The following is a 27016-nucleotide window of genomic DNA, read 5'->3' as shown; positions in this document are numbered from 1 at the left end:
TAAAATAGAAATCAATATATAGGGAGTGCTAAAAACATCTTCAGGTGTACAGTATTTGTTAGATCAGTTTATATAGTTGTAGCATATTGCTATTAAAAATGTAATATATTAATTTTCTGAAAGTATACCATTTAATCATTTTGGTCGTGTGTTCTCTCTCCTCAGCCATTAATTTCCTTGTTGGCTCTTGACTGCGAAGTATCTGCCAACTTCTTACCAGTCATTTACTTTCATCAATACAATATAATCTTCTGGAAATTTACCTAGAATTTAGTGCCTGAGTATCCAGACAGTAGACAACTTTTAATAAAAACTAAGTAAAATATGTCTTATGAGATACTTATGTCACCCGTGAGTCATTAAAGTACTATTTAAGGACTTTGAAGACAGCATTATTCCTAACACTACATGTAAGAGAAAAAAATAACCTGTGATCAAGAAATTCTAGAAATGATTATCTCAGTTACATTTTTAAGAATGTATCTTATGGTAAATAAAGAATGTCTGAAGGTGTTTATTGAGAAAACTATCTACATGTTTGGTATAAATACATAAAACATAAAAACGGTGTGTAAAAAAAATTAGGTTGCTTTTTCAAAACCTCAGCCTCCGTCCCTTGAAATTATAGTGTCCTGGGTATTCCACCCAAATATTTCTATGTAAGTAATATACATGGGAGCGTTTCACACTTTGCTTTATCTACTTAATACATCTTAGACCTCAATTTATGTACATTTATATAGATGTACTACTTCATTCTTGTTAACAACTGCATAGGATTTTATTGTATAGATGTGCAATAATTTTTTGTAGTAGTTCTCTACTGAAAAATTTGAATTAATTCCATCTTTTTCTATTATTAACAATGCTATTATGCATAATCTTGTGTGTAACCTTTGCACACATATGTAAATATTTGTAGAAAAAACTCTAATTTATAGACTTGCATCATTGCAGCATGTTAAATTTTGTTAGCTATTATTAGATTGCTCTCCCAAAAGGTTATACTGTCATATGCTTCATCCAACAATTATATCAGTTTACCCTAATCTCACCCTTGACAACACTTGTATATTATCAAACATTTTATTTACCAGTCCAATTACATTAGATTAGCAGATGAAGTTCTCCACTTTTCTTTTTTTTTTTAGAGAGGAGTCTTGCTCTGTTTCCCAGGGTGAACTGCAACGGCATGATCGTAGCTCACTGCAGCCTCCAACTCCTGGGCTTATGTAGTCCTCCCTTCTCAGCCTCCTGAGTAGCTGGGACAGCATTCACACCACCATGCCCTGCTAATTTTTTATTTTTATTTTTATTAAAATAAATTATGTTTAATTTTTATTTTTATTAAAATAAAAAATTATTTTTAATTTTTTATTAATAACAGCCCAGGCTGTTATTAAACTTTAGGCCTCAAGCAGTCCTCCTGCCTCTGCCCCCCAAAGTGCTGGAATTATTGGTGTGAGCCACTGCATCTGGCCCCAGTTCTCCACTTTTCTTCATTCCCAAGTCTATGTGACTTGTACAATGAATTAAATCCACTTGAAGATATGGAAGCATAGTTTCAAAATATAAAAATACGAGGATTTTAGTTTAGTGTTTAGCAGCCTAGGGTATTACTATATTACTCATCACTGAAAGACATTTTTAATTCCAGAAGTAAAAGAAAATTAAAACATGGAGATTATTTGCATTAATAATATTTTACTATAGATTTCCAACTTTTTAACCATTTTCTCATGAAATAGTTTATTCATTTACCAAGGCAGTTTTATGTAGAAGCGTGTACCTGTGCATGAGTGTGTGCTTTCAGAGTACTGTATTTACAGCTTCAGTAGAAATTTAACTATGGAAACTAGAGCTAATGAACACTGCCAGAAAAACCTAAAATAAGTCCACTTTAGACCTTCTGAATACAGCAAAATAAATATATATGAATAGATGAAAGGAAATTTTCTGAGGAATAAATTGAAGAACTAAGGGACTCCACTGTGTACTTCAAAAATATAAGATGGTTGTCAATTAATAAAACAAAAAATCAAAGATAGATTTTTCTTAAAATATTTAATGCTTAAGTACTGGAATCGGCTTTGAGATGTTTTATCTATATTGCTTTCTGACAGTCTGTTACATGGGTAAATGTGGAACAGCTTAAAAGTTTCAAAAGTTAATTGATAGCGTAAATATTTAGAGTTTACACAGTCTCTTTAAAGAATATTTGTAAAGATATTGAGCATCAAAAAGGTTTGATAGAAGTTGTCACCTATTAAAATTATAGGTGACATTTATCAATGTATTATTTTTAAAATAATCTTTTACATTAATTACATAATTTTAGTTCTAGACCTGGAAGATAAATGATACACTTTTGGACAATTAAACCTATTATCAGTGTACTTTTGTATTAATTTTTTCTGTGTAACAATATTAACACAAATTTTATAGTTTATAAAAACACAGATTTATTTATGTCATAGTTTCTATAAGTCAGGAATCCAGGCACACTTCCACAGAGTCCTCAGCAAGCCTGCAATATAGGTGTCAGCCAGGGCTGAGTTCTCATCTGAAGGCTTGACAAGGGAACTATCTGCTTTCAAGCTCATGTGGTTATTCGCAACATTCAGCTCCTTGCTGATTGGCAGCCAGAGGCTGCCTTCTCCATAGGGCATCTCACAAGATGGTGTCTTATTCCTTCAAAACCAAGAAGAAAGAATGTCCCTCAGCAAAATGTTATAGGTTTTTGTAACGGAAATGACATCCCATCACCTTTGCCATAATCTCTTCGTTAGAAGCAAGTTCCACATTCTGCTGCAATCAAGAGGAAGAGATACAAAAAGGCATGAATACCAGGAGACAGGAATCATGGGGACCACCTTAGAATATGTTCACCACACTTTTCATAATTTTAATTCATATTATTTCCTGTAATAGCAAAAACTAAGCAGTCTCTATAGTCCTCTCACAGGATATTACAGTATTTCTTGTCAGTCATCTAAAACCTTTCTGAATTTCCTGAACTATATTTTTCTTCTACATCATGCAATAAATTCTGAGCTAACCAGCCAGGGCAATATGGCAAAACCCTGTTTCTACAAAAAAATATAAATATTTACTGGGTGTGGTGGCATATACCTGTAGTCCCAGCTACTCAGGAGGCTGAGGTGGGAGGAGTGATTGAGCAAGGAGGTTGAAGCTGCAGTGATCATGCCACTGGACTTCAGCCTGGGTGATAGAGCAAAACCCTGTCTCAAAAAGAAAATAAAAATTCTGAGCGTTTTTCTATGCAGGAATTGGCAAACTACAGCCTGCTAGCTGGTCACCTAGTTTTGTAAATAAAATTATATTAGAATACAGCCGTGCTTATTCATGTGCACATTGTCTACAGCTTCTTTTGTGCCACAAGGACAGAATTGATTAGTTGTAACAGAAACTGTATGAATCACAAATTCTAAAGTACTTGCTTTCTGATTCCTTAAGAAAAATTTTGCTGACCGCTGTTTTGTGTTACTATATTTGATATTCTACTAAACTTGCTTTAGAGTAGTACAACTTCATTAAAGGACTGAAACAGGACAACTGGTATCAGTCCTTTAGTAGAACCACCTGACCTTTGGTCCTGAAGAATTTAAGCTCTTACAATGTGTTCAGCACTCTTAGGCAAGATCAATCTCTGGATGTTGGTTGCATATGGAATAACCAGGAACAGTACATATATAACATGCAGATATAAGAAGTATGAAAAAGACTTAAATTGAATCAAAGTATAGGTAGAAAGAAGTGATGAAGAGAAAAAAATGCTCATATGGAAAACTGTTAATCAGTACACAATAGAGGATATCAACAGAGCATGCTTGTGTAATAACTAGGTCCTTCTAAAGTAGAGAGAGTACATATTTAGGACTAGTGAGAAGGTAAGTTTGGCCTTCTTCCCCTGGATCTCTTGCTTCAACTACCTACTTGTAGAATTCACACTGTAAGACTTAGGACCCTTGTACCAGTTCCCAGAACAATAGTGTATCAAGACTAGGCTATATACTTGTTACCCACTCCTAGGATTTTTGTTTGTTTAACTTTATGGCCAGCCAAATCTATCATGCTTCACCTCCTCATTATCTTTGGTCATTGTCTAAAACCAAATTAAGACCAAATCTAATTAAGCTGTTCCAGTGGTCTTATCTTTTATGTCTATAGTACTACGTATTTTTCTCTTTAAACTCAGTTTCCTATTTCCTTCTTTTCCTGACCTTTTCAGTTTGCCCTCTATAACACCTGTTTAGTGTAAAATAAACTCTGATATCCTAAAATCTTATCCTTAAATATTTTATTGAAACATTTAACATTTATTGAGGATTTACTGTGTGCTGGGCAACATGCTAAGCCGTTGACATGTATTGTATCACGTAATTTCACAACAATGAGAGGAAGTGTCTTTATAGGTAATGAAATTGAAGCTTTGAGAGAAGCCAAGTAACTTGCCCAAGATCACATATATAGCAGCTGAGATTCACAATGAAATTTCTCATTTTATACTAAAACATGATAACTTATCTTAAAAAAATCCCTTCTGCGGCTGTTCCACCTTCTATATCATGTCGTTGCTACCATATATTGACTTCTTAGTTGTTTTTATTATTTATTAGAGACTATCATGATCTCTAACGTCAAGTAGGCTTTCAACACTGGCCAGAAAACTTTTGTATAAATCTGGTCACCTCTTTTTTATTTTCAGTAATCTCAGTGGCCTTTTAAACCTCCAGACATCTAGCATAGTCTTCAAAAATCTAACATAGTATACTACTGTGAAGACATCAAACAAGATGTCTTCAAACATCTAACATAGTATACTACTTTATCTTAATCCTCTGGAATAACTTACAGTTATGTCACACAGAAAAAAATAGAGTTTTATCAGATGAGAACTCACCCAAGTTCCTGAAATCAATCCCCAAAACTTACCTATATTCACAAATGCAAAGATATACTGTACCTTCTACTATTTGAGAATCATCTTTCATCTCTACTTTAAATTTCATTTCATTCTAACTTTCTAAGGACCTAAAAATATCAATTCCCCTTCTCCTTATCTTTAATCTCTTCCACTGTGTTAATTCTTTTCAGTGTGTACTTTAACTATACTCAAATCTATTTTTAAGCTTTATTTAAAAACAAGGGGAACAACATCTTCCCTCTTAACCCTACCCCTTTCTCCACTATTGCTTTTTCTCTTCGCTTTCATAGCCAAACCTCTTGTGTAGTCTGTACTTACATATTTTGTAATATTTCAGTCATTCCTCAATCTACCTCAAATACTACCATTTCACTGAAACCACCTTAATGACTTCCTCCCTGCTAAACCTAGAAGATACTTCTCAGCCCTCTTCCTTTTTAATCTGTGTTATACTTGATGTTGTTAATCACTCCTTTCTTGAAGTACTCCCTTCCTTCCTTCTGTTGTAATGTTCTGTTCTGATTTTCCTTTTTTTTTTTTTTTTCTTTGAGACAGAGTCTCACTCTGTCGCCCAGGCTGGAGGGCAGCTGTGCGATCTTGGTTCACTGCAAACTCCGCCTTCCGGGTTCACGCCATTCTTCTGCCTCAGCCTCCCGAGTAGCTGAGACCACAGGCGCCTGCCACCACGCCCGGCTAATTTTTTGTATTTTTAGTAGAGACGGGATTTCACCATGTTAGCCAGGATGGTCTTGATCTCCTGACCTTGTGATCCGCCTGCCTCGGCCTTGCAAAGTGCTGAGATTTCATTCTGCTTATGTTTCTAAAGATACCTTTGACTTTATTTTAAATAATGGTATCCTGTTCCCTCTTCTAGTGCTACATATTCTCCTGAAAGGTCTCAGTCCCTGCCATAACTGGAATGGCCAGGGAATAACAATAATCAGTAATCTCCAGACATTGCTATATATATATAGGATACATAGAGAAATGCAGAGAGCATATTTAACCCCCTATTCAACATTTCCTCCTGAATATCTTACAGATACCTCAAAATCAATGTGTTTGAAGCTTTCTCTACCTCCAAATTCTGCTCCATTCTTCAATATCTGTTTCTCTTCCTATGGACTCTGGATTATTGAATCTAACAGGTGACACATGCTAGAGACCTGAGTGATATGCTTATCTCTCCTACATCCAGAAAACATTAAATCCTAATGACTTGTATCCTTTAAATACTGTGTTAATTTTTTCTATTCTTCAACCTCACTGCTGCTACCCCACTTCAGGCCATAATCAATGACCCCCATTGAAACTAGTATAACAGGTATTTCCCTTGCTTCAGTTCAATATCATAATGTTGCCAGAATGCACTTTCTAATGTGAAAAGCTAATCATAATATATCTTGACTTAAGACCTTTTTGTGCTCCTTGTTGATCTTGACATAAGATCTAAGCTCCTTAACTTCTGACTATAAGGCCTTTAACAATCTGCCACTGCTGATTCACTTTAGCTTTATCTCTTCTTATCCTCTCACTGTCCTTCCTCATACTTTGTATTTATCATTCTGAGCTTTTAATTCCATTCTCTTTTCTCTCTAGACCTTTGCTTATGTTCTTTCTTGCTGCCTTTTATTTTCCTCTTAATTGTTTTTGAGGTCTCCACTTAGCCATCTGTTCCAGAAAGTTTTCCTTAACTGCTGCTTTCCCTTTACCTCCACTCAGTATTCCTTCTGTATACTTCTGTAGTAGTCTTTATTTACCTTATCATGGTACTTATTACACATTTTTTAAATCAGGTAATCATGAAATTGCCTGATCGTGATTACTTATTTAATAGACTGAAAGCTCTGTAACCATGGGAGCCATGTAGGAGCATAATGAATGAATGAGTGACTCAAAAGCCTGGGTAAAGGCAATTAAATTATATTAGTAAGAAATAGATAGTCATGGAGTGTTTTGAGCAATTAAGAAATATTATGATGGATACACTGCAGAAATAAAGTAAAATTTGAAGTGATGGAAACTACTCATTGCCGTAATCTAAACATGAGGTAATGTTTGTTATTATACTTCTAAGACTTTTGTCATAAATTTGCTATTTCACTTTTCTACTTCTTTGTTTCAGTATGTATATTGAATTTGAAATGTTTAACTGGTTATGCTTAGACTGCACTGATATGAAACACTATTTTTCTACATTTTTCCTCATTTAATACGTACTTCTTAAGAAAGTCAATTTCTATTTCTGTGCTATGTACATGTGTAGGTGATGAAGGAGAGAGAGAAAATAGGATGATTCCCAGGTTTTTATCCTGGGAAAGTTTAAAATTAGTACCATTAAGTGAGTTAGAAAAGGAAAAGAATGAGCAAATATTGAGGTGAGGTAAAGAATTCAGGTTAAACATAATAACTTTTAGGTACTAGTGAAAGGTTGAAGGTTGAAAGTCATTCAACCTAATAGAAAGTTGGATTTTTCTGGCATGAAATTTAGGCTAGAGAAAAAGATTTAGGAGTTTTCAACATTATTTAACTGTGTTATTCAGTGTGTGTTTTAGTGTTGTCATAGACAAATGGCAGATTCCCCAGGTTATACTTGAGGATCTAGGATGGAACTTTGGGAGATCTCTTAATTCCCTGAAATACATGAAAATTTGTGTTTGACTGTGTGTATATATATATTTTCTTTTTTTTTCTTGAGAAGGAGTCTTGCTGTGTTGCCCAGGTTGGAGTACAGTGGCGTGATCTCGGCTCACTGCAACCTCCGCCTCCCAAGTTCAAGCGATTCTCCTGCCTCAGCCTCTTGAGTAGCTGGGACTACAGGTACACACCACCACACCCTGCTAATTTTTGCATTTTTGGTAGAGACAGGGTTTCACCATTTTGGCCAGGCTGGTCTCAAACTCCTGACCTCAGATGATCCACCTGCCTTGACCACCCAAAGTGCTGGAATTACAGGTATGAGCCACCATGCCTGGCTTTGGCTGTGTTTATTTTTAGAGTAGCATGTATAATGCATCAAATGTTCAGAGTTGGTTTGAGACTCAAATAAAAGACTAAGAACAACTAGAGTAAAAAGAAAACTGTTCCAAAATCTAAAGCCTATGCTTATCAGTAAGAAATAGTTAAAGGAAAGTAAGCTCATGAGAAAAGGTTGAGAGCATAACCTCTGGAATCTGTCTAAATTCAAACCATGGCTCTGCTATTTACTAGCTATAGGACCTTAGGTAAGTGCTTACCCTCTCTGTGGCTCAGTTTCTTTATCTGTAAGGTAGGGATTAATAGCATTTATCTTAAAATGTTATTGTGAGGGCTGGGTACAGTGGCTCATGCCTGTAATCCCCGCACTTTTGGAGACTGAGGCTAGCGGATCACCTGAGGTCAGGAATTTGAGACCAGCCTGGCCAACATGGCGAAACCCCTTCTCTACTCAAAATACAAAAATTAGCTGGGCATTGTGGCAGGCACCTGTAATCCCAGCTACTCAGAAGGCTGAGGCAGAAGAATCGCTTGAACCCAGGAGGCGGAGGTTGCAATGAGTCGATATTGTGCCACCGCACTCCAGCCTGCATGACAGAGTGAGACTCCATCTGGAAAAAAAAAAAAAAGTTATTGTGAAGATTAAATAAACCAATGCATGAGAAGTGCAGTGTCATGTTTAGTATAGAGTTAGTGCTCAATAATATTAGCTGTTTGCCATTTTTTAACCATATGTTAAGTACCCTAGAATTGGTGAGTGTAGCCTGCAGTGAGAAAAAGAAGACAAAGTCTTAAGTTTTCACTTTCCCACAATTGGGGTGAGCCACCTCCTTGCAGGCCCAAAGAACTAGCACAGATACTTCCTCATATCTCCACTACTGTCACTGCCATAACCAGGCAATAAAGTCAAGGACTGGAGAAAACAGGAGTACTTTTATGGTAAAAAGTGAAGCAAGTGAGGGCATACACCTCCAAGGGCATCAGTCGTAGACATTGAAGTTGCTTGCAAGAAGCAGAACTTGACATTCCTGTTTCCCAGCCAATTCCTTGCTAACCTCTAGAACCTCCAAGCCCATCAAAGTGAATAGTGCAGAATGAGAGTTATTAGGAAAGCCTGCTTTACATTTGCTGAATTTTGTCAACATTGTCAAACATTAAGACTATTTCCTGTTTCTAATACAGGAAAAGGAGGGGGGCCTGATAGAATAGATTGTGTAAACAAACACAGCTAGAAGAATAATGACAGTAATAGTATTTCCAAAGAGAGACTGAGGATGAATTACTAGCTGCCAAAACACTAGATTCTACCTCTTTGCGGGGTTCTTCAGTGACATATAGGGCCAGTATGAAGTAAGGTACCACCCACAAACTATACTTACCATCTACATGGAAACCACCATAACTTTAGAGGGTATAAGCAGCAGACTTAATACACCAGGTCAGAGTGAGGCTAGGGACATCTCTCTACCTGTGCCAGACAGGCAGTTACAGAAACTGATCTCTGCCACTCTTTTGCTCTACTTTCCCGGTATAGGAGCTAGGACTTGAAGAAAAGACTTGTAGAAAGAGGTGTCTTAGAACTTCCTTTTCTCGCTGCTGCCCCCTCCCCTTAACACCGCCCCACTAAGTATTTCAAGCCACAAGCCTTAGTGGAAAATGTTGTATTGACTGTTGACTAAGTTTTTAACTGGACAGTCAAGTTTTAATAGCTGAAACTAGTGAGAATCATGGAAGTAGCTCCGGATGTCATTAAAAGATGAGAAAAGAAAGATTTGGCTTGCATAGCTGAAAGTAGTGACTAGCAAAAGGTACATAAAATCATTCCATATGTATATAACAAAAACTTGAGAGCTCTATATAAACCATTTACATACACAAAGAATGGCTAAAGAAACAGGAGCAAAGTTATAGAAACTGGAAAATGTGGGGAGGGAGTGTACAGTAGTTTCATGAAAAAAAATTGTCAATGGTAATAGTTGCCATAGATAAATAAGGTAAGGATTTGCAAATATCCAACAAATTAGACAATTATAAAATAATTGGTATTGGAGAGCAGTCTTAGTAGAGTGATGATACAGCTCATTTGGACTTTTGTATTAAGAAAAAAATGATATTCCTGTTGTTTCTATCCACTAGGCTTTGTTCCACTCTTTGGAGCCATAATGTACAAATGATACTCCTTTTCCATTTTATAGTCCAACAGATATTTGAAGACAGCTATCTTATGTCTCTTGGGTCTGTTTCTTTAAGGTAAATATTTCCATTTCTCGTGTCACATACTTTCAGCTCCCTTCACCATCACTATTTTTGAAGATGCTTTAGTTTGTGTAAGTCCCCAAACTGAATATATTATCATCAGGTTAGTTGACTACTGTGGAATTGAACAGTACAAGTGTGTCTCTGAACCTAGAAATTAGACCGTTAATTCAGGCCAAAATTACATTTGCTTTTTGGCAGTTCTGTCACATCATTATCATTTTTACTTGCCCAGTGTTAGGGAAATTCACTAAATAGATTAATTAAATGCTTATTGTACAACCTCAAAATTTGTTTCACAAAATTGGTAATTTTCAGCTTGATGAGTTTAGTGTTTTTGCTAATCCCTAAGTAGGTGATCTCCCTATTAGTTTTTCCTGCCTTATAGGATTCTTTGAAAAAATAGAAGTGATAACTATTATAGAATGTATGTGTATATGTGTATACAATGGTATGTTTTCAAACTACAGTGAATGTGGATGATTTATAAGACCAGATCGATTTTTGTTTGTTGTTTTTTCCCCTAATTAATTCTACAAATATTAAGTATATGTATACTATGTGCCCAGCACTAGAGATATGATAATAGGATGCATTCTCTGCCATAACGATCTTTTAGCTTTATGGCGGAATTTCAGGAATGTTTATTAAATACTACTAGGGGTAAAGAGGGTGCTCCAGAGCAGACTGATAACTCACCCAGCCTTGAGTAAAGCTTCTCAATGATGGTGCCACCTAATCTTGGTCTGGAAGGATGTGAGCAAATTAGTTAGCCAAAGTTGTGAAGGAATTTATACAAGGGTCCTGAGGCAAGAAGCAATATGGCTGGTGCCAACAAGTAGTTTGCTGTCCCTGGGGTTTATGAGATATGGAAGGGGGGAAGTGTTGAGAAAGAAGGCAACACAACATTTAGAGAGGCTTATATGGCTTGCTTGTTGGGTGTTTTTCTCTTGAGAGCAATGAAAAGTCATTTAAGTTTTTGGAACAGGGGAGTGACAAGACTAGATTTGCTCTTTAGAAAAAAAATACTCTTGAGTATTGTGGAGAATAGATTGGAGGGAGGAGTAAGGTTAGAAGTACAGGGACCAACTGGGAGGCTGATGGTGAGAGTTAAGGATGAATTGAACTACATTATTGTCAGTAAAGACAGAAGGAAATGGATGGATTTTAAAGATTTAGGAAGTTGAATGATTATTTGTGGGGATATAAAGGAAAGGGAAGAGCTGAGAATGAAAAACATAGTAGCTAACCTTTACTGACCACTTAATTATGCACAACGCACTGATTTAAGTATTTCATCTTTGCCACAGTCTTATGAGATAGGTATAATTTTATTATTCCCATATTATAGTTGAAGAAACCTCAAACCCAAAGCAAATGGTTACCAAGTAACTTACCAAATTAGCATGTTACCACCGGAAGACGGGCAGCAAGGAAGAGGAAAAAAATATGGTTTCGCCTTTGGATATGTCGTGAAATTCTTTTGGCACAGTGAAGTAAAGATAAGATAACATAAAACATGTTTGCTAAGTACTATGTCTAGTTAATAATATGCAAATTATTAGCAATGATGTCAATGCCTGGAGCTTAGCACAGAGAAAGCTGAGCTAGAGATAAAGAAAAGGTCACTAAGGATAGTATGGGGAGTAAGAAATAAGTCAGAACCCTCACTCATTTAAGAGATAGATAGAAAAAGACAGCTGTGACATCTAGTTTGTTTATTATCCTTCATTACTCATCAATCACCCAGTTTTTTAAATTATCTACGAGTACATATCCCTACTTTAAGTAGTACTGATCTGATACAGTTCATTCTCTCACTTGAGTATTGTAATATGCATCCTTAACTTTATGAATGTTTTAATTCTTCTAATTAAATAGTTTAGGTTTCTTTTTCTCATTACTAAACTTTGTTAAACCACAGTCATGTATATTTTATTTTTATTTTTTAATTTTTATGCTCTCAGGGTATACAAGTACAGATTTCTTTTTTTTTTTTTTTGAAATGGAGTTTTGCTCTTGTTGCCCAGGCTGGAGTGCAATGGCATGATCTCAGCTCACTGCAACCTCTGCCTTCCAGATTTAAGTAATTCTCCTGCCTCAGCCTCCCAAGTAGCTAGGATTACAGGCTTACACCACCACGCCTGACTAATTTTCTATTTTTTTTTTTTTTTAGTAAAGACAGGGTTTCACCATGTTGGTCAGGCTGGTCTCGAACTCTTGACTTCAGGTGATCCACCCGCCTCGGCCTCCCAAAGTGCTGGGATTATAGGCGTGAGCCCCTGCGCCTGGCCACAAGTACAGATTTCTTACATACATATGTTGCACAGTGGTGAAGTCTGGCTTCTTCACGTACCCATCACCCAAATGGTGAGCATTGTACCCAATAGGTAGTTTTTCAACCTTCACCCCCTTACCACTCTTCTACCTTTTGTAGTCTCCGCTGTCTGTTATTCCACTCTGTATGTCCATGCAGCCTTTGTCATTTATAAGTAAAAACATGCGGTATTTGCTTTTCTGTTTCTGAGTTATTTCATTTAGGATAATGGCCTCCAGTTTCATCCATGTTGCTGCAAAAGACATCTCATTCTATTTTATGGCTGAGCAGTATTGTTAGGGGTGGCGTATATCCCAGTTACTGGTGGCAAATCTGTACGGGTCTGCAGCAACCTCAATTCTTGCCTCCTCAGAAGAAAGAATTCAACTGAGGCGCATAAGGCTGAAAAAGAGACCAAGGCCAGTTTCAGAGCAGGCGTGGAAGTTTATTAAAAAACTTTAAAGCAGGAAAGTACACTTGGAAGAGACTTAAGCGGGCATCTTGGAGGTCAAGTGCAGGGTTTGACCTTTTGACTTCAGGTTTTATATTGCTGACATACTTCGGGCATTTTGCATCCGTCTTCCCGTGATTCTTCCCTTGGCATGAGCTGCTTGCATGCGAGGTGACCTGCTAGCACTTAGGAGATGAGCATGTGCAGTGTGTTTACTGGAGTCGTAGACATGTTCACCGGAGTGATAGACATGTTCACCTTAGGCGTTATTCCCTTTTATGGTGGACTACCCCGGGAAAGTCATACTCTGTCATTTTTGCCTTTTAATGCACATGCTTGAGCTCACTCGCCCAATTCCTGAGATCTTACTGGAAGCTGCCAGTTAACAATTTCATTGGGAAACTGCTGCTCTCTCCCTAGCATCGACTGCGACCAGTTATCATTTTAGAGAAGCAGTGTGACAACTGCTGGACCATCACCTGATGGTCCCTGGACATTCTTAGTGGATTGGGGGAGCCTCTCCTGCCCTGCTCCTGCCTGGTTAACTATCTACTGTTAACAGTATTCTGTGGTATTTATACTACATTTTCTTTATCCAGTCATCTGTTGATGGACACTTGAGGTGATGCCGTATCTTTGGTATTGTGAATACTGCTATGGTAAACATATGAGTGCAGGTATCTTTTTTATGTAATTATTTCTTTCCCTTTCAGTGTAACCTAGTAGTGGGATTGCTGGATTGAATGGTAGTTCTATTTTTAGTTCTTTGAAAAATCTCCATACTGTTTTCTATATGGATAACAGAATAAATTAGTACAAATTTACTTTGTGCTAATTATAAAATACCAATTTATTCCCACAAACAGTGTATAAGCATTCCTCATTTACATTTTAAAGGGAGAAAAGTGACACTGTTATATACCACTGTTAAATATTTTTACTTATGCAAGTTAAACCCTGCTGTTCGGCTATAACCATGTAGGGCCTGTAGACCAGGTTAAACGATTTAGTTCTTTTTCTCAAGAGCAATGAAGAACCACTGAAAAGTTTTATTTATTTATTTATTTATTTATTTTTGAGTCGGAGTTTCACTCTGTCGCCCAGGCTGGAGTGCAGTGGTGCGAACTCGGCTCACTGCAACCTCTGCCTCCTGTGTTCACGCCATTCTCCTGCCTCAGCCTCCTGAGTAGCTGTAACTACAGATGCCCGCCATCACTTCCGGCTTTTTTTTTTTTTTTTGTATTTTTTAGTAGAGACAGGATTTCACCGTGTTAGTCAGGATGGTCTCGATCTCCTGACCTCGTGATCTGCTCACCATAGCCTCCCAAAGTGCTGGGATTACAGGCCTGAGCCACCGCGCCTGGCCTGAAAAGTTTTAAGTAGGAAAATGAGATGATTAAGTTTGCATTTTGAAAATGTTACTACTAAATTGAAGGAGGAGGATTAGGGTGGATGCAAAGAAATGAGAGAAAATTGCAGTCATTTAGGTAAGAATTTTGTTTTTTTTATTTGTTTGTTTGTTTTGAGACGGAATCTTGCTCTGTCGCCCAGGCTGGAGTGCAGTGGCACCATCTCGACTCACTGCAACCTCCACCTCCTGGGTTCACGCCATTCTCCTGCCTCAGCCTCCCGAGTAGCGGGGACTACAGGCGCCTGCCACCACGCCCAGCTAATTTTTTTGTATTTTTGGTAGAGACAGGGTTTCACCGTGTTAGCCAGGATGGTCTTGATCACCTGACATCTGCCTGCCTTGGCCTCCCAAAGTGTTGGGATTACAGGTGTGAGCCACCGTGCCCGGCCAGGTAATAATTTTTAGTGGTATGACCAGTGGAATGACATTAGCATGGAGGGAAGTAATCACATTCCACAAATACTTCGATACTTTGATAATACATTTCACAGGATTAGAAGTGTAGGGAGAGAGGTAGATTGGGGTGTGTGTGTGTGTGTGAGAGAGAGAGAGAGAGAGCGCGCGCGATATTAGGTATAAATTCTGGCTTTCTGAAAACTGAAAGAGGACCGCATTTGGTGGAAAAAAATATTGAGTTACTGAGTTTCATCTTGGGCATGTTGGCCCTGAAGCATCCTTATTCTTCTATATTTAGTACTAATAAAACCCTAAAAGCAGCATGAAAAGTCCATGGTAAGGGGGTATAGCTAAGTAAAGTATGTTCATAAATTTTCTAGAATATTATTCAGCCTTAAACATGTTGGGTACAAGACTATAAAGCATGTTAGATTAAGTGAAAAAAGTAGGATACCAAATCCAGTAATCACCGAAAACATAGAAAAAGTACTGAACGGAAATAGAGCAAACTTTACATAATGATTATTTGAGGATTGTGGGTGAATTTTTTAAAAATTAAGTTTTCCATTTTGTAAAATTACCAATCTTAGAAATTAAAAACTGTAATATCAGGTTTGTTTCGTACATCATTGATTTATAATGGCTTAAATGGTTTAAATGGTTGCTTCTCTAAACTGACTTAATAGTAATTACTTCAGGTAAAATGAATTCTTTTTTAAACATGACTTTCTAGTTAGTTCTAAAGTTGAGTGGAGGTGAATTCTTAGTTATACAACGTAAGCAGTTTTTACAGCTGTGTTCATCAGTAGTCAGTGCTGATCATCTGTCCCATAGTTGTCTCTGCTAGCTTTTCCATCTGTCAGCTGTAAGCAATGCAGAAGCATTGAAAACATTTTCCTTTGCCATAACACACTAAAATTCTCATAAAATGTCCGTAAACATTAAGTACATTTTGTGAGTGATGAATAATGTTAAAGAACTAGCTATGTGTTTTAATATATAAAATTAGACTTTGTGTAAATTGACTATACTTTTAATCATAGATTTTCTCTAAGATAATGTGCTAAGAAGATATCTAAACAACTCAACACCTGATATTTTGGTCGTGCTTTAGGAAATTGTTTTAATAAATAAAGGTTATTTAATTTTAATTTATGTACAATAAAATGCACCCATTTGTTTATTTGTTTTATTGAAATATTTTTGAGCCAGGTTCTCATTCTGTTCCCCAGGCTGGAGTGCAGTGGCACAATCATGGCTCACTGCATCCTTGAGCTCTTAGGGTCAAGGGATCCTCCCGCCTCAGCCTCCCAAGTAGCTAGGACTACCAGTGCACATCACCACACCCAGCTAATTTTTTATTGTTTTTTGTAGAGCTGAGGTATTGCTGTATTGCTCCTGCTTGTCTCAGACTCCTCACCCCAAAGTGATCCTGCCACCTCGGCCTCCCATAGCATGAGGATTACAGAAGCAAATGACTGTGCCAAGCCCATTTACTTATTTTAGTGACTTTTTACAACTGTATATACTCATGCAGCCACCACCACAATCAAGATATAAAACACTTCTGTCACCATAAAGTGTTTCCTGGTACTCAAGTTTCCTGGTCCCAAGCACCTAACCTCTCCTTTCAGTCACTAGAGATTAAGTTTGCTTTCTATAGAATATCATGTAACTGCTATTTTGCCATATGTACTTTTTTGTATCTGGCTTTTTTCACTTAGCATAATGTTTTTTTGAGATTTATCCATGTTGTTGCATGTATAGTCAGGCCTCTGTATTAGCATGTACCACATCCTTGGATACAGAGGGCAAAATGTAAGGTACTAAGCATCCTTGGATTTTGGTGCCATGGGGTATCCTAGATATCCCATCCTGGATGTCCTTCGTAGCCAATCTCCTGTGGATACCAAGAAACTACTGTAAATTAGTAGTTTATTTCTTTTTATTGCTGAGTAGTAATCCATTTAGGAATATATCATTTGTTTTCTCCATTCAGCAAGCAGTTGATGGACATTTTACTTGTTTTCAGTTTTTGGCTATTAAAACAAAAGCTGTCATAAACCTTCTGTATAAATCTATGCAGACATGTATTTTCAACTCTCATGGGTGAATACCCAAGAGTAGAATTGCTGGATCCTATAATAAGTGTATGTTTAACTTTTTTGGAAACTGCCAAACTGTTTTTGTTTTGTTTTGTTCTGATTTGTTTGAGACGGAGTCTTGCTCTGTAAGCCAGGCTGGAGTGCAGTGGCATGATCTCAGCGCTCTGCAACCTCTGCTTCCCAGGTTCAAGCGATTCACCTGCCTCGGCCTCCCGAGTACCTGGGATTATAGGCATGCACCACCACGCCCAAGTAATTTTTGTGTTTTTAGTAGAGACGGGGTTTCGTCGTGTTGGCCAGGCTGGTCTCAAACTCCTGACCTTAAGCAATCTGCTTGCCTCGGCCTTCCAAAGCGTGGGGATTACAGATATGAGCCACCACATCTGGCCTGCCGAACTGTTTTCTAATGTAATTACAATGTTTTGCAATGCCACTAGCAATGTTGGAGCATTTTATTTGCTCCATATACTTGTCAGCTAAACATCTTTTAATATGTTTTTTTGGCCATTCATGTATCTTTTTTTGTAAAGGTTGTGTTCACATCTTTTGCTCATTTTTATGTTGTCCAGTTTGTATTCTTACTGCATTATGAAAGTTGCTAAAATATATACTGGATACCAGTCCTCTCCTATATATATGTATTGCAAATATTTTCTATCTGTAGTTTGCCTTTTTAAAAACTTCCTATTAGCTGTCTTTTCAAAGGCAAATTGTAAAAATGTTTATGAAGTTTAATTTATTCATTTTTTTTCTCCAGTTCATGCTTTCATGTCCTAAGAAACGTTTGCCTACTCCAAGGTTGCGAAGAAGGCATTTTCTTCTAATAGTTTTAATTATTTCAGCTTTTTAAAGTCTATGATCTATTTCAAGCTAATATTTATTACTAGTTCAAGAGATAAGATGGAGGTTTTTTCCGATTTTTGATTGAGTATCCTGTGAGGCAAGATGGAAGTTTTTATTGCTTTTTGTTGTTTAAATATGGATATTCAGTTATTGCAGGACCATTTGTTACAAAAAATTATTTCTCCACCTTTATCAAAAACCAATTGTATGGATTTATTTCTGGACTCTACTCTTTTCCACTGATCTATATTTCTGTCCTTTTGCTAATTCCACATTACCTTGATGGCTGTAGCTTTATAGTAAGTCTTGAAATAAAATAGTAAGTCTTCCAACTGTGTTCTTTGTTCACATTTCTTTGACTGTTGTATTAGTCCCTTCTCGCACTGCTCTAAATAAATACTTGAGACTGGGTAATTTGTAAGGAAAATAGGTTTAATTGGCTGATGGTTCTGCAGGCTGTACAGGAATCATGGCTGGGTTAGGAAACTTACAATCATGGCCAAAGGCAAAGGGGAGGCAGGCACATCTCACATGGCAGGAGCAGGAGGAAGAGAAAGAGTGGGGAGGTGCTACATGCTTTTAAACAACCAGATCTCATGATAACTCACTATCATGAGAACAAAGGGAAAATCCACCCCCATGAACCAATCACTTCCCACCAGGTCCCAGCTCCAACACCGGGGACTACAATTTGACATGAGATTTGGGCAGGGACACAGACCCAAACGATATTAACTGTATTCTGTAACCTTGGATTTCTTTGTAAGCTTTAGAATTACCTTGTCAATTTCTCCAAAAAGCTTACTGGGATTTTTATTGGGATTCCATTAAATCTACAAATCAATTTGAAGATTTGAGTCTTCTATCCTATGAACATGATATATGTCTCCATTTATTTAGGTCTTCTGTACTCTCAGAATGTTTTGTACTTTTCAATGTAGAACTAATTCTTACACATATTTTGTTAAATTTATCCAAAATATTTAATTGCAAGTGAGATTTCTAAAATTTCAATTCCTATTATTTGTTACTATTATGTAGAAGTACAATTAATGTATTAGTATAGTACAATTAGTATAGTATTAATATAGTATAATTCTTTAAATACTATAAAGCCAAATCCAGGAATATGATATATATTAGTATATAAAATATATTAATGCAATATAATTGTAGAATAATTATAATTCTATATATTGTAGTAATGACAATATAATTATTATTATATTGCATCTCTATATAATTATATAACTACAATATAATTATATTGTATTATATATTTATATGATTATAATGTATCATGTATAATTATTATAATTTTGCTTTAAATGCCATGAAACCAAAGTCAGCAATATTACATAGCTAAGACCTTCCATACGATATTGATTAGAAGTGGTGAAAGTAAATATACCTCCATTTTTCCCAATCTCAGAAGTAAAGCATTGCATCTTACCATTACATATGATGATATCTATAGGTTTTTTGTAGATCCCATGTGTCAAGTTGAAGATGTAATATTACTGGATTTGGTTTTACAGTATTTAAAACCAAATTGTACTAATTATATGTGATATAAATATATATTCTATTACTGGATTTGGTTTTATGATATTTAAAGAATTATTTTCATATATTTTTGTGAGGCATATTAGTCTGTAGCTTTCTGTTTCTGTGGTATCTTGGTTTAGTTTTGGTATTGGGGTAATACTGGCCTCATAAAATGAGTTTAGAAGTGTTTCATCCTTTCCTCTTTTCTGAAAGAGTACATGTAGGATTGGTATAATGACTTCCTAAAATTTGATAATGATGTGTAGTTTTGTAAAACTCTCTGATTTTGATGTTAGAGTAATAATGGGCCTATAAAGTAGGAATTGTTTCCTTTTCCTTTTTGCTGAGTTTAAGTACTGGTATTATTTTTTCCTTAAAATGTTTAAATTTACTAGTGAAGTTCCCTATCCCTGAAGTGTGTATGTATGTGCAGGGGGTAATTTTGTGGATATCAAAGTGATGTAGTAGTTGGAGAATGATGTCTGGAGCCAGAAAGTCTATTAAAAGTACTTAGTTCTCATTGACTCTCTTTACAAGTCTTAGCTTATCTAACTGTGCCTCAGGAATACGCAATTATTGTTCCACCTCATATAATTGTTTTAAGGGAAAAAAATATAAAAACATATGAGTGTGCTTGCTATTTGATACCCATTTGATTCTTTTCTTGCTATATGTTTCTAACTGCAACTTTTCCTTTTTTACAGAGGAGGATAAATATAATATTTACTCACCTTTGCTCTTCAAGTGTTTCCTGGCAGAAGGAATTGTCAATGGGCATACTTTGTTGGTTGCATCTGCTAAAGAGGATCCTGCCAACATTTTACAGGTATAGAATATATGAACTTAATATTGCATTTTGAATGTTTCATGAAAAAATATTTTTATGTATGTAAACAAGATATATGTTTGTATATATACAAACTATATTAAATGCATTAACGAGATTATACATTTTTTTAAATCTCAGTAAAAACTATCAAATTTATTAGAACATAGAGTTACATTTTAAACTAATGTTCTTGAACAATTTTTTAAAACTTCATATGAGAGGTGGGGAAATATTAAGCTATTAAAAAATGACACTAAGTAAAATTACTAGACCAGGCATTCACAAAAGTCGTGCTTAATAGCAAAAAATTCTAGTTTACACTTCTTATTGAAGAAAGGGGAAAATATCCTTTAATTTTTTTTGCTTCTAATTATAACATCTTCATTTTGACTACTACTATGGCAAAGCAAATTTTCCAAAGTCTAAGTTTTCTTTACTACTAACAAAGTATGGCTTAACTGTTGCTCTTAAGAAGCCTTTAAAAGAAACTTGAAATTTGAATTTTCAGCCTGAAACTATTGTATAAAGTATAGGAAATCACTACTATATGAGTTAAAGCAAATAATGGAATAAAAACAAAAGGGACATCTATATAATCAGCAAATTAGCTGATAAGGCATTTTAAATATTTTACATTTCTACTTAGCACAAACAAAAATAAACTGATTCCAAGGCACTACAATATTTGCCATTTTTACTGCAAGCTGTAGGCAATTTTTTTTCTTTTAGATTTGAAGAGATGAGGTCTCACTATGTTGCCAGGCTGGTCTTGAATTCCTGGCCTCAAGGGATTCTCTCACCTGGGCCTCCCAAAGTTCTGGGCTTACAGGTATGAGCCACCACATCCAGCCTAGTGCAAGCTTTAATCATAGTTTCATTCTAAATGTATCTAAGGAAATTAAAATGTTCATACATAAAAAAATTTTTATATCTGATAGGTAATATTCTACACTGTCATGATAATAAGAGAACTCTGGAAAACATTACATGAAGCAAAACAATTGCAGATTGTTTGATAATTATATTACCAATATGCCAGAGGTATAAATCAGAAGAATCAGATATTAGAAGTACACATTGATTAATATTAGTTTTCTTGGAGAATGCCACAAATGATTCTCTTCCATGATAAAATATGTCATTAATGTACTGAATCTTTAAGCCAAAGCACACTTTTTTCCTCAGAGAGGACATTTTTAACTTTTAGAATTCTTAGTTTCTTTGTCCATAACAGAATCCTAATTTAAGCCATTATTTGAATAGAGTTCATAATCTAAAGTCATTTTTCCATAGGATATTTTAATTTTAGTACATAGTTTGCAAAATGGCAAATTAGTCATTTATAAGGAATTTGTAACATAATAAATACTAATTCATAATACCTGTGAATAAATGCCAACAAACTTCTTTGCCTTAGTATAAAAGTTACTATAATGCTGAGGTCAAAACTAACATAATTCGTTCATATGATTCAGATTTTGCTTGTTAAATAGTACTACCATAAAATCCAAAGCAGAAACCTGTATATAATTGATTTTCCTTTGGTTGTAGGGCTTATTTTTTTTTCAATCACTTTTTTAGTTGTTTACTTTTTACAATATTTTTTAGTGTTTTCTTTTGCTCTTTTTCCTGCCTTTTATCATCTTGGCCAACTTCTGGACAGTGCTACACTTGCTAGGAGCAGTGGAGTAAAGGCCAAAACCATTGTTGTAAGTAAGCTATACAGGTTTTTCGTGGCATATTCCACACTATACTGAGACTAAGATTTTATATGAAACATCTATATAGCCATCATAGGAAAATTTTGCCAACCAGAAGCAGAAATGCCTATATATGCTTTTTAAAATAAAGTGTTTTATTTTTATTTTTTCCTCTTTCAACCCAGGTAGCTGATGTTAAAAATTTTCAGTTTGCTTTAGAGAACACTTTAATTTCAAAACTAATCCCTGACATCTTTCTTAGGGGTGCCTTGAATTTGTACAAGTTAGTATTAAAAATCTCAGTGTACTTTACATATCTTTCTTTAGATGATGTGAGGGAGTTTGAAGCTGTAAAAGAAATATTACCTTTTTCATCAAGCTTTTATAAAATAGCCAGTCATTTATGGAAGTAATTGTGTGTTGCAAAGACTTAGTCATACAACAATTTTATGGTGTAGGAGAATAAAATATAAAACTATAGTTAAAAACAAAACAGACTCTTAAAAAGTACACCATGTCTGACCCAGTTGCACATGTCTGACCAAGATAGATTAATAAAGTCCAGATTTCTCGTCATGCCTGAAACAGCTGGAAAAAAAAAAAAAAAAAAAAGCAGCATAGAGTATAAGAAATAACATTTTTCAAAACACTTGACATCAGATAATAAAAGTGATTCCTAGATATACAAAACAAAGAAGGCAAACCCTATAACTTCCCTACCTTACTGAGTACAGTGTTTCCAAGCCACAGTGCAAAGAAGAGAAACACAAGATAAGATGACCTTCAGGCGGCACAACTAGGAGCACAACGAGGTCAAGGAAATTCTATTTATAAATCAGAGTACCCGAATGGGAAGAGGTGTATACATCAAGTGAGTTAGAAATCTGCATAGGGTCTCCCTCTAGTCTTCAGTTGAGTGCTCACCTGTACATGTACATGAGGAAATGGCCTGAGGTTAGAAAAGGAACTACCTGACAATATTAGAAGTAACAATCCCCAGGGCCAACAGTAATTCCTGCTCCCACATGCCAGAGTGAAAAACTTCATAATTCATGAGATGTCAGGTGGGGTACTTAGAAGAGTTTTGCATTGGTAAAGAGCAAAATTATCCCCAGTTTATAAAACACTGCTCTGGTCCTGTCTAATGAGGCTTAAAAACAAGGTCTGAAGTAACCAACTGTTTCAAGTAACTTAACTGTGTCCCAGTCCAAAGCTCAAAGTACGGTAATATTAAAGTGTCCAACACTCAACAGGATAAAATATTCTGTGTCTGGTTTCCAATTAAAACATAATAGACATGCAAAAAATAAGAAAATATAATTTATAATAAGGAGAAAAGTCAAAGCACAAAAGAAATGTCATGATAGAATTAGCAGATGAAAACATAAGTTTTATTATAAGTATATTCTAAATATTCAGTAAACTAGAAGGAAGATTAAACATGTTAAATGGAAACATGGAAGATGTAAATATAAACACATGTTAAACTTCTAGAGATGAAAACTACAGTGACTGCAATGAAAAATACACTTGAGGTGCAAAGTGGATTAGACACTGAAAAAGAAAAGGCTAGTAAATTTGAAGACATGGATTTAAAATTATACAAGATGAAACCTGCAAAATAGACTGGGGAAAGAAAAGGATGTTTGTATTAGTGAGCTGTAAGATAACTTAAGGGTCCCTAACATGTGATTGGACTCTGTGAAGGGAGAAGGAGTGGTACAGAACAAATATTTGAAGAAATAAGGAATGAAAATATTCCAGAAATAATGAAAAATATACCACAATTCTAAGGTGTCTGGCAAACACCAAGTTTTAAAAGTCCTGAAGAAAACAACATCAATGCACATCATAATCAAATTTCTTGAAACAAGTGATAAAGAGAAAATCTTGAAAGTGACCAGAGATAAAAGCACATTACATAGATAGAACCAAAGATAAGAATGGCAGCTGACTTTTAGTGTTAGGCAATACAAACCAGAAAACAAGGAGGAAGTCTTTAAAATGCTAAAAAATAAAAACATGCTATCAATTCAGAATTCTACACTCAGCAAACATCTTTCATAAACAAAGATTTTGCAATTTTAAAAGGTTGTTTTTTTATGAAAGCAAAATACTTTCTCAAATGCTAAAATCCAAAAGAAGTCACAACCACCAGACTTGCATTGTAAGAAATACTAAATAAAGTTTTTCACAAAAAAAAATCAAAATAATACCAAATGAATATTTGGATCTAAACAAAGATATCAGAAGGACTGGAAATAAGTAAATATATAATACTTTCATTTAAGTGAATATAAAATACTTTTTTTTCTCATTTTGTAAAGATAAAGTCATTAATGGTGAGAAGGAGAGAATAGAGGAAAAATGCAGAATTTGGAGCATGATGGATATATTTTTTGTCTTGATTATATTAATAGCTTCCAAAGTATATATGTAAAGGGACTTCAAAAAGTTTGTGGAAAAATGGAATTAAAACATAAAACCATAAACATTATTTCAAAACATAAGCTCCATCAAGTTCAAGACACTTTTGTGAGTGAGGATATCAGCCATTTAGTCCATTCTTAAAGAACTGAGGGTCCTGGGAATTTAACCATGTTAGTAGTCTTTTTTACTTTAACTGAAGAAAAATGGTGACATATACAGATTTTTTTTTAAGATTGGGAAACGAAGTTGGAAGGAGCCAAATCGGTACTGTAAGATGGACACATAATGATTTCCCATCGAAACTCTTGCAAAAATACCCTTGTTAGATGAGAGGCATAAGCAGGAGCTTGTCATGGTGGAAAATGACTCACTGGTGAAGATTTCCCAGACATTTTTTCTGCCAAATCTTTGGATATATTTCTCAAAGCAGTCATAATAAGCAGATGTTGTTCTTTGGCCCTCCAGAAAGTCAACAAACAAAATGCCTTCAGCATCCCAAAAAGTTGTTGTCATGACCTTTGCTCTTGACTTGTCCCCTTGTGCTTTCACTTCATCACTTCGGCCTCTTGCTAGCCATTGCTTTGCTTGTGCTTTTTCTTCAGGATCATACTGGTAAAACCATGTTTCATTGCCTGTCATAATTTGTTGAAGAAATGCTTCAGGATCATGATCGCACTTGTTTAAAATTTCCATCGAAAGCTCTGCTCTTTGCAGCTGATTTTGGCATAACAGTTTTGGCACCCATAGATTGGAAAGTTTGCTCAACTTTAATTTTTTAGTCAGAATTGTGTCAGCTGAACCAATTGAAACGTCTGTGGTATTGGCTATTGTTCTGCTGTTAATCATTAGTCCTCTTCAATTAGGGCATGAACAAGATGAGTTTTTTCCCTGCAAATTGATGTGGATGGTCTGCAGCTGCAGCCTTCATCTTCAACATCATCTCATCCTTTCTTAAAATTAGTTATCCATTTATAAAGTGCTGATTCTTTGGGGCATTGTCCCCATAAAGTATTCTCAAAGCATCGATGATTTTACCATTCTTCAACCCAAGCTTTACCATAAATCTGATGTTTTTTCTTACTTCAATTTTAGCAGAATTCACATTCTCTAATGGGTCTCTTTCTAACCGTTCTTCTTAGTGCCTCAAACTAGATCTTGTTAAGACAAATTAGTATGAGTTTATTTTGGTGCAGAAAAGTTTTGGAAGTTATGCATAGTTTTTTTCACAATACGCTTTTACCATACACTTTTTAAAGACTCCTTGTACTGCTGTAAAATATTACCAAATTACATGCATTAAGTATGGGCAGTTTGTTATGTGTCTGTTACACCTGAATAAAGCTATTTCTAAGAAAAATGGAATTTCAGTTAGTAAATTCATGTTCAAGTACAAATTCTGCTGTTTTTTAAATAATTTCAGCAACTTGCTTGTACATTACCTCCTCTTTTATGAAATAAGGGTAACACTTGACCTTGTGAAAATCTTTTCAAAACATATTATGACCCTAATTTTATAAGTAAGAGATATGAGACTAGGTTGACACAGATTTCTAACCTAGTAACAAAAATAATAATAATCAAACTTCCCTTTACTCTGGTTTTCCTAGCAATTCTGATATAAATAAAATGTGAGATATTTTATTTAGAGGACTGTATGTCACTGTGGTCATCTCTTAGGCCTCATCTAACTTGGCTCATCAACAGCACTTGATGTCATTGATCACTCATTCTTTCCTGATATACTTTCTTCCTTTCAGGATACTATACTTTCTTGGTGTTCTCCTCTCTCTAGCTAGCCACTTTTTCTTATTCTTCTTTGCTATTTCTTACTTATTTACTCAAACTTTTAATAGACGTGTCTTAGGACTCAGACCTTAGGACTCCTCCGTTTCTGTTCTCTCACTGATCACGTCTGCCCCTAGGATGTCAATACTATGTATATGCTGATGACTTTCAAATTTATAATCTAGTTGGACCTATCCTGAGCTGCTACTGCATTCTGTACATCTGACTCCTACAATTGTATATCCAGCTGCCTACAGTACATCTTATTTTAGTCTGTTGGAGATCTCAAACGTAACATGTTCAAAACCAAACTCCTGAACTGCTCTCCCCAAGCCTGTTCCTTTTTCAGCCTTTCCCATCTCAATTAATGCCAACTCACATCTTCTGTTTGCTCAAGCCTAAACCAAGAATTCATCCTTATCTTTTTCTCCTATAGTCTCCTTCAATTTCTCAGGAAATACAAATATATTACTTTGAACATAAATTATTTATTGCTTGGCCTCCTTGTTTCTACCTTTGCTTCTCTTCAGTCTGATCTCACCAAAATATTCAGTGAGCCTCTTCAGATGTAAGTCAGATCATGTCACTCATCTAAACTCAAAACTCTCCAGAAGACAAAGGGCCACAGTCCTTACAGTGACTTTCAAGGCCCTAGCTAATATTCTGTTACCTCCCCTTTACCTGTCCGACCTCATCACTTAATATCTCCCCCTGATTTTATTCTGTTTATATGAACTACCTTGCTTGCTAGGCATGCTCCAAAATTAGGGCCATTGGATTTGTTGTTCCCTTTGCTAAGAACTTTTTTGCTTCTCTCAGACTTTGCTCAAATGTTGCCATCTCAGCAGGGCCTAACCTAACTACCCTAATAAATGTTACAACATCCTACTCCCACTCCCCAGGCCTCCTAATCCTGTTAGCTGCCCTATTTTTCTCCACAGCCTTACTGTCACCTGATATGCTTTATAATTTACTTCTCATTTGTTTATTGTGTTTCTTCCGTACAAGTCTTTTCTGTTCA

The 27016-nt window shown here is 35.6% G+C and overlaps 1 protein-coding gene across 5 annotated transcripts in view; it reads left to right on the top strand.

The window, feature by feature from the left end:
* The window catches only part of ELP4 (elongator acetyltransferase complex subunit 4), a 267804-nt gene that overhangs the window by 10763 nt on the left and 230025 nt on the right, over positions 1 to 27016 (top strand). For all 5 annotated transcript variants that reach the window (XM_023230328.2, XM_023230329.2, XM_023230326.3 and 2 more), the window contains exon 3: positions 19956 to 20077. In XM_023230328.2, coding sequence (XP_023086096.1) covers positions 19956 to 20077 — 122 coding nt within the window. The remainder of the gene's footprint in view (positions 1 to 19955; positions 20078 to 27016) is intronic.

This window comes from Piliocolobus tephrosceles, chromosome 13 (genome assembly GCF_002776525.5).
Source record: "Piliocolobus tephrosceles isolate RC106 chromosome 13, ASM277652v3, whole genome shotgun sequence".
Lineage (NCBI taxonomy): Eukaryota > Metazoa > Chordata > Mammalia > Primates > Cercopithecidae > Piliocolobus > Piliocolobus tephrosceles.
The sequence above is the reverse complement of the archived record's forward strand: the minus strand, read 5'-3'. Positions and strand labels throughout refer to the sequence as shown.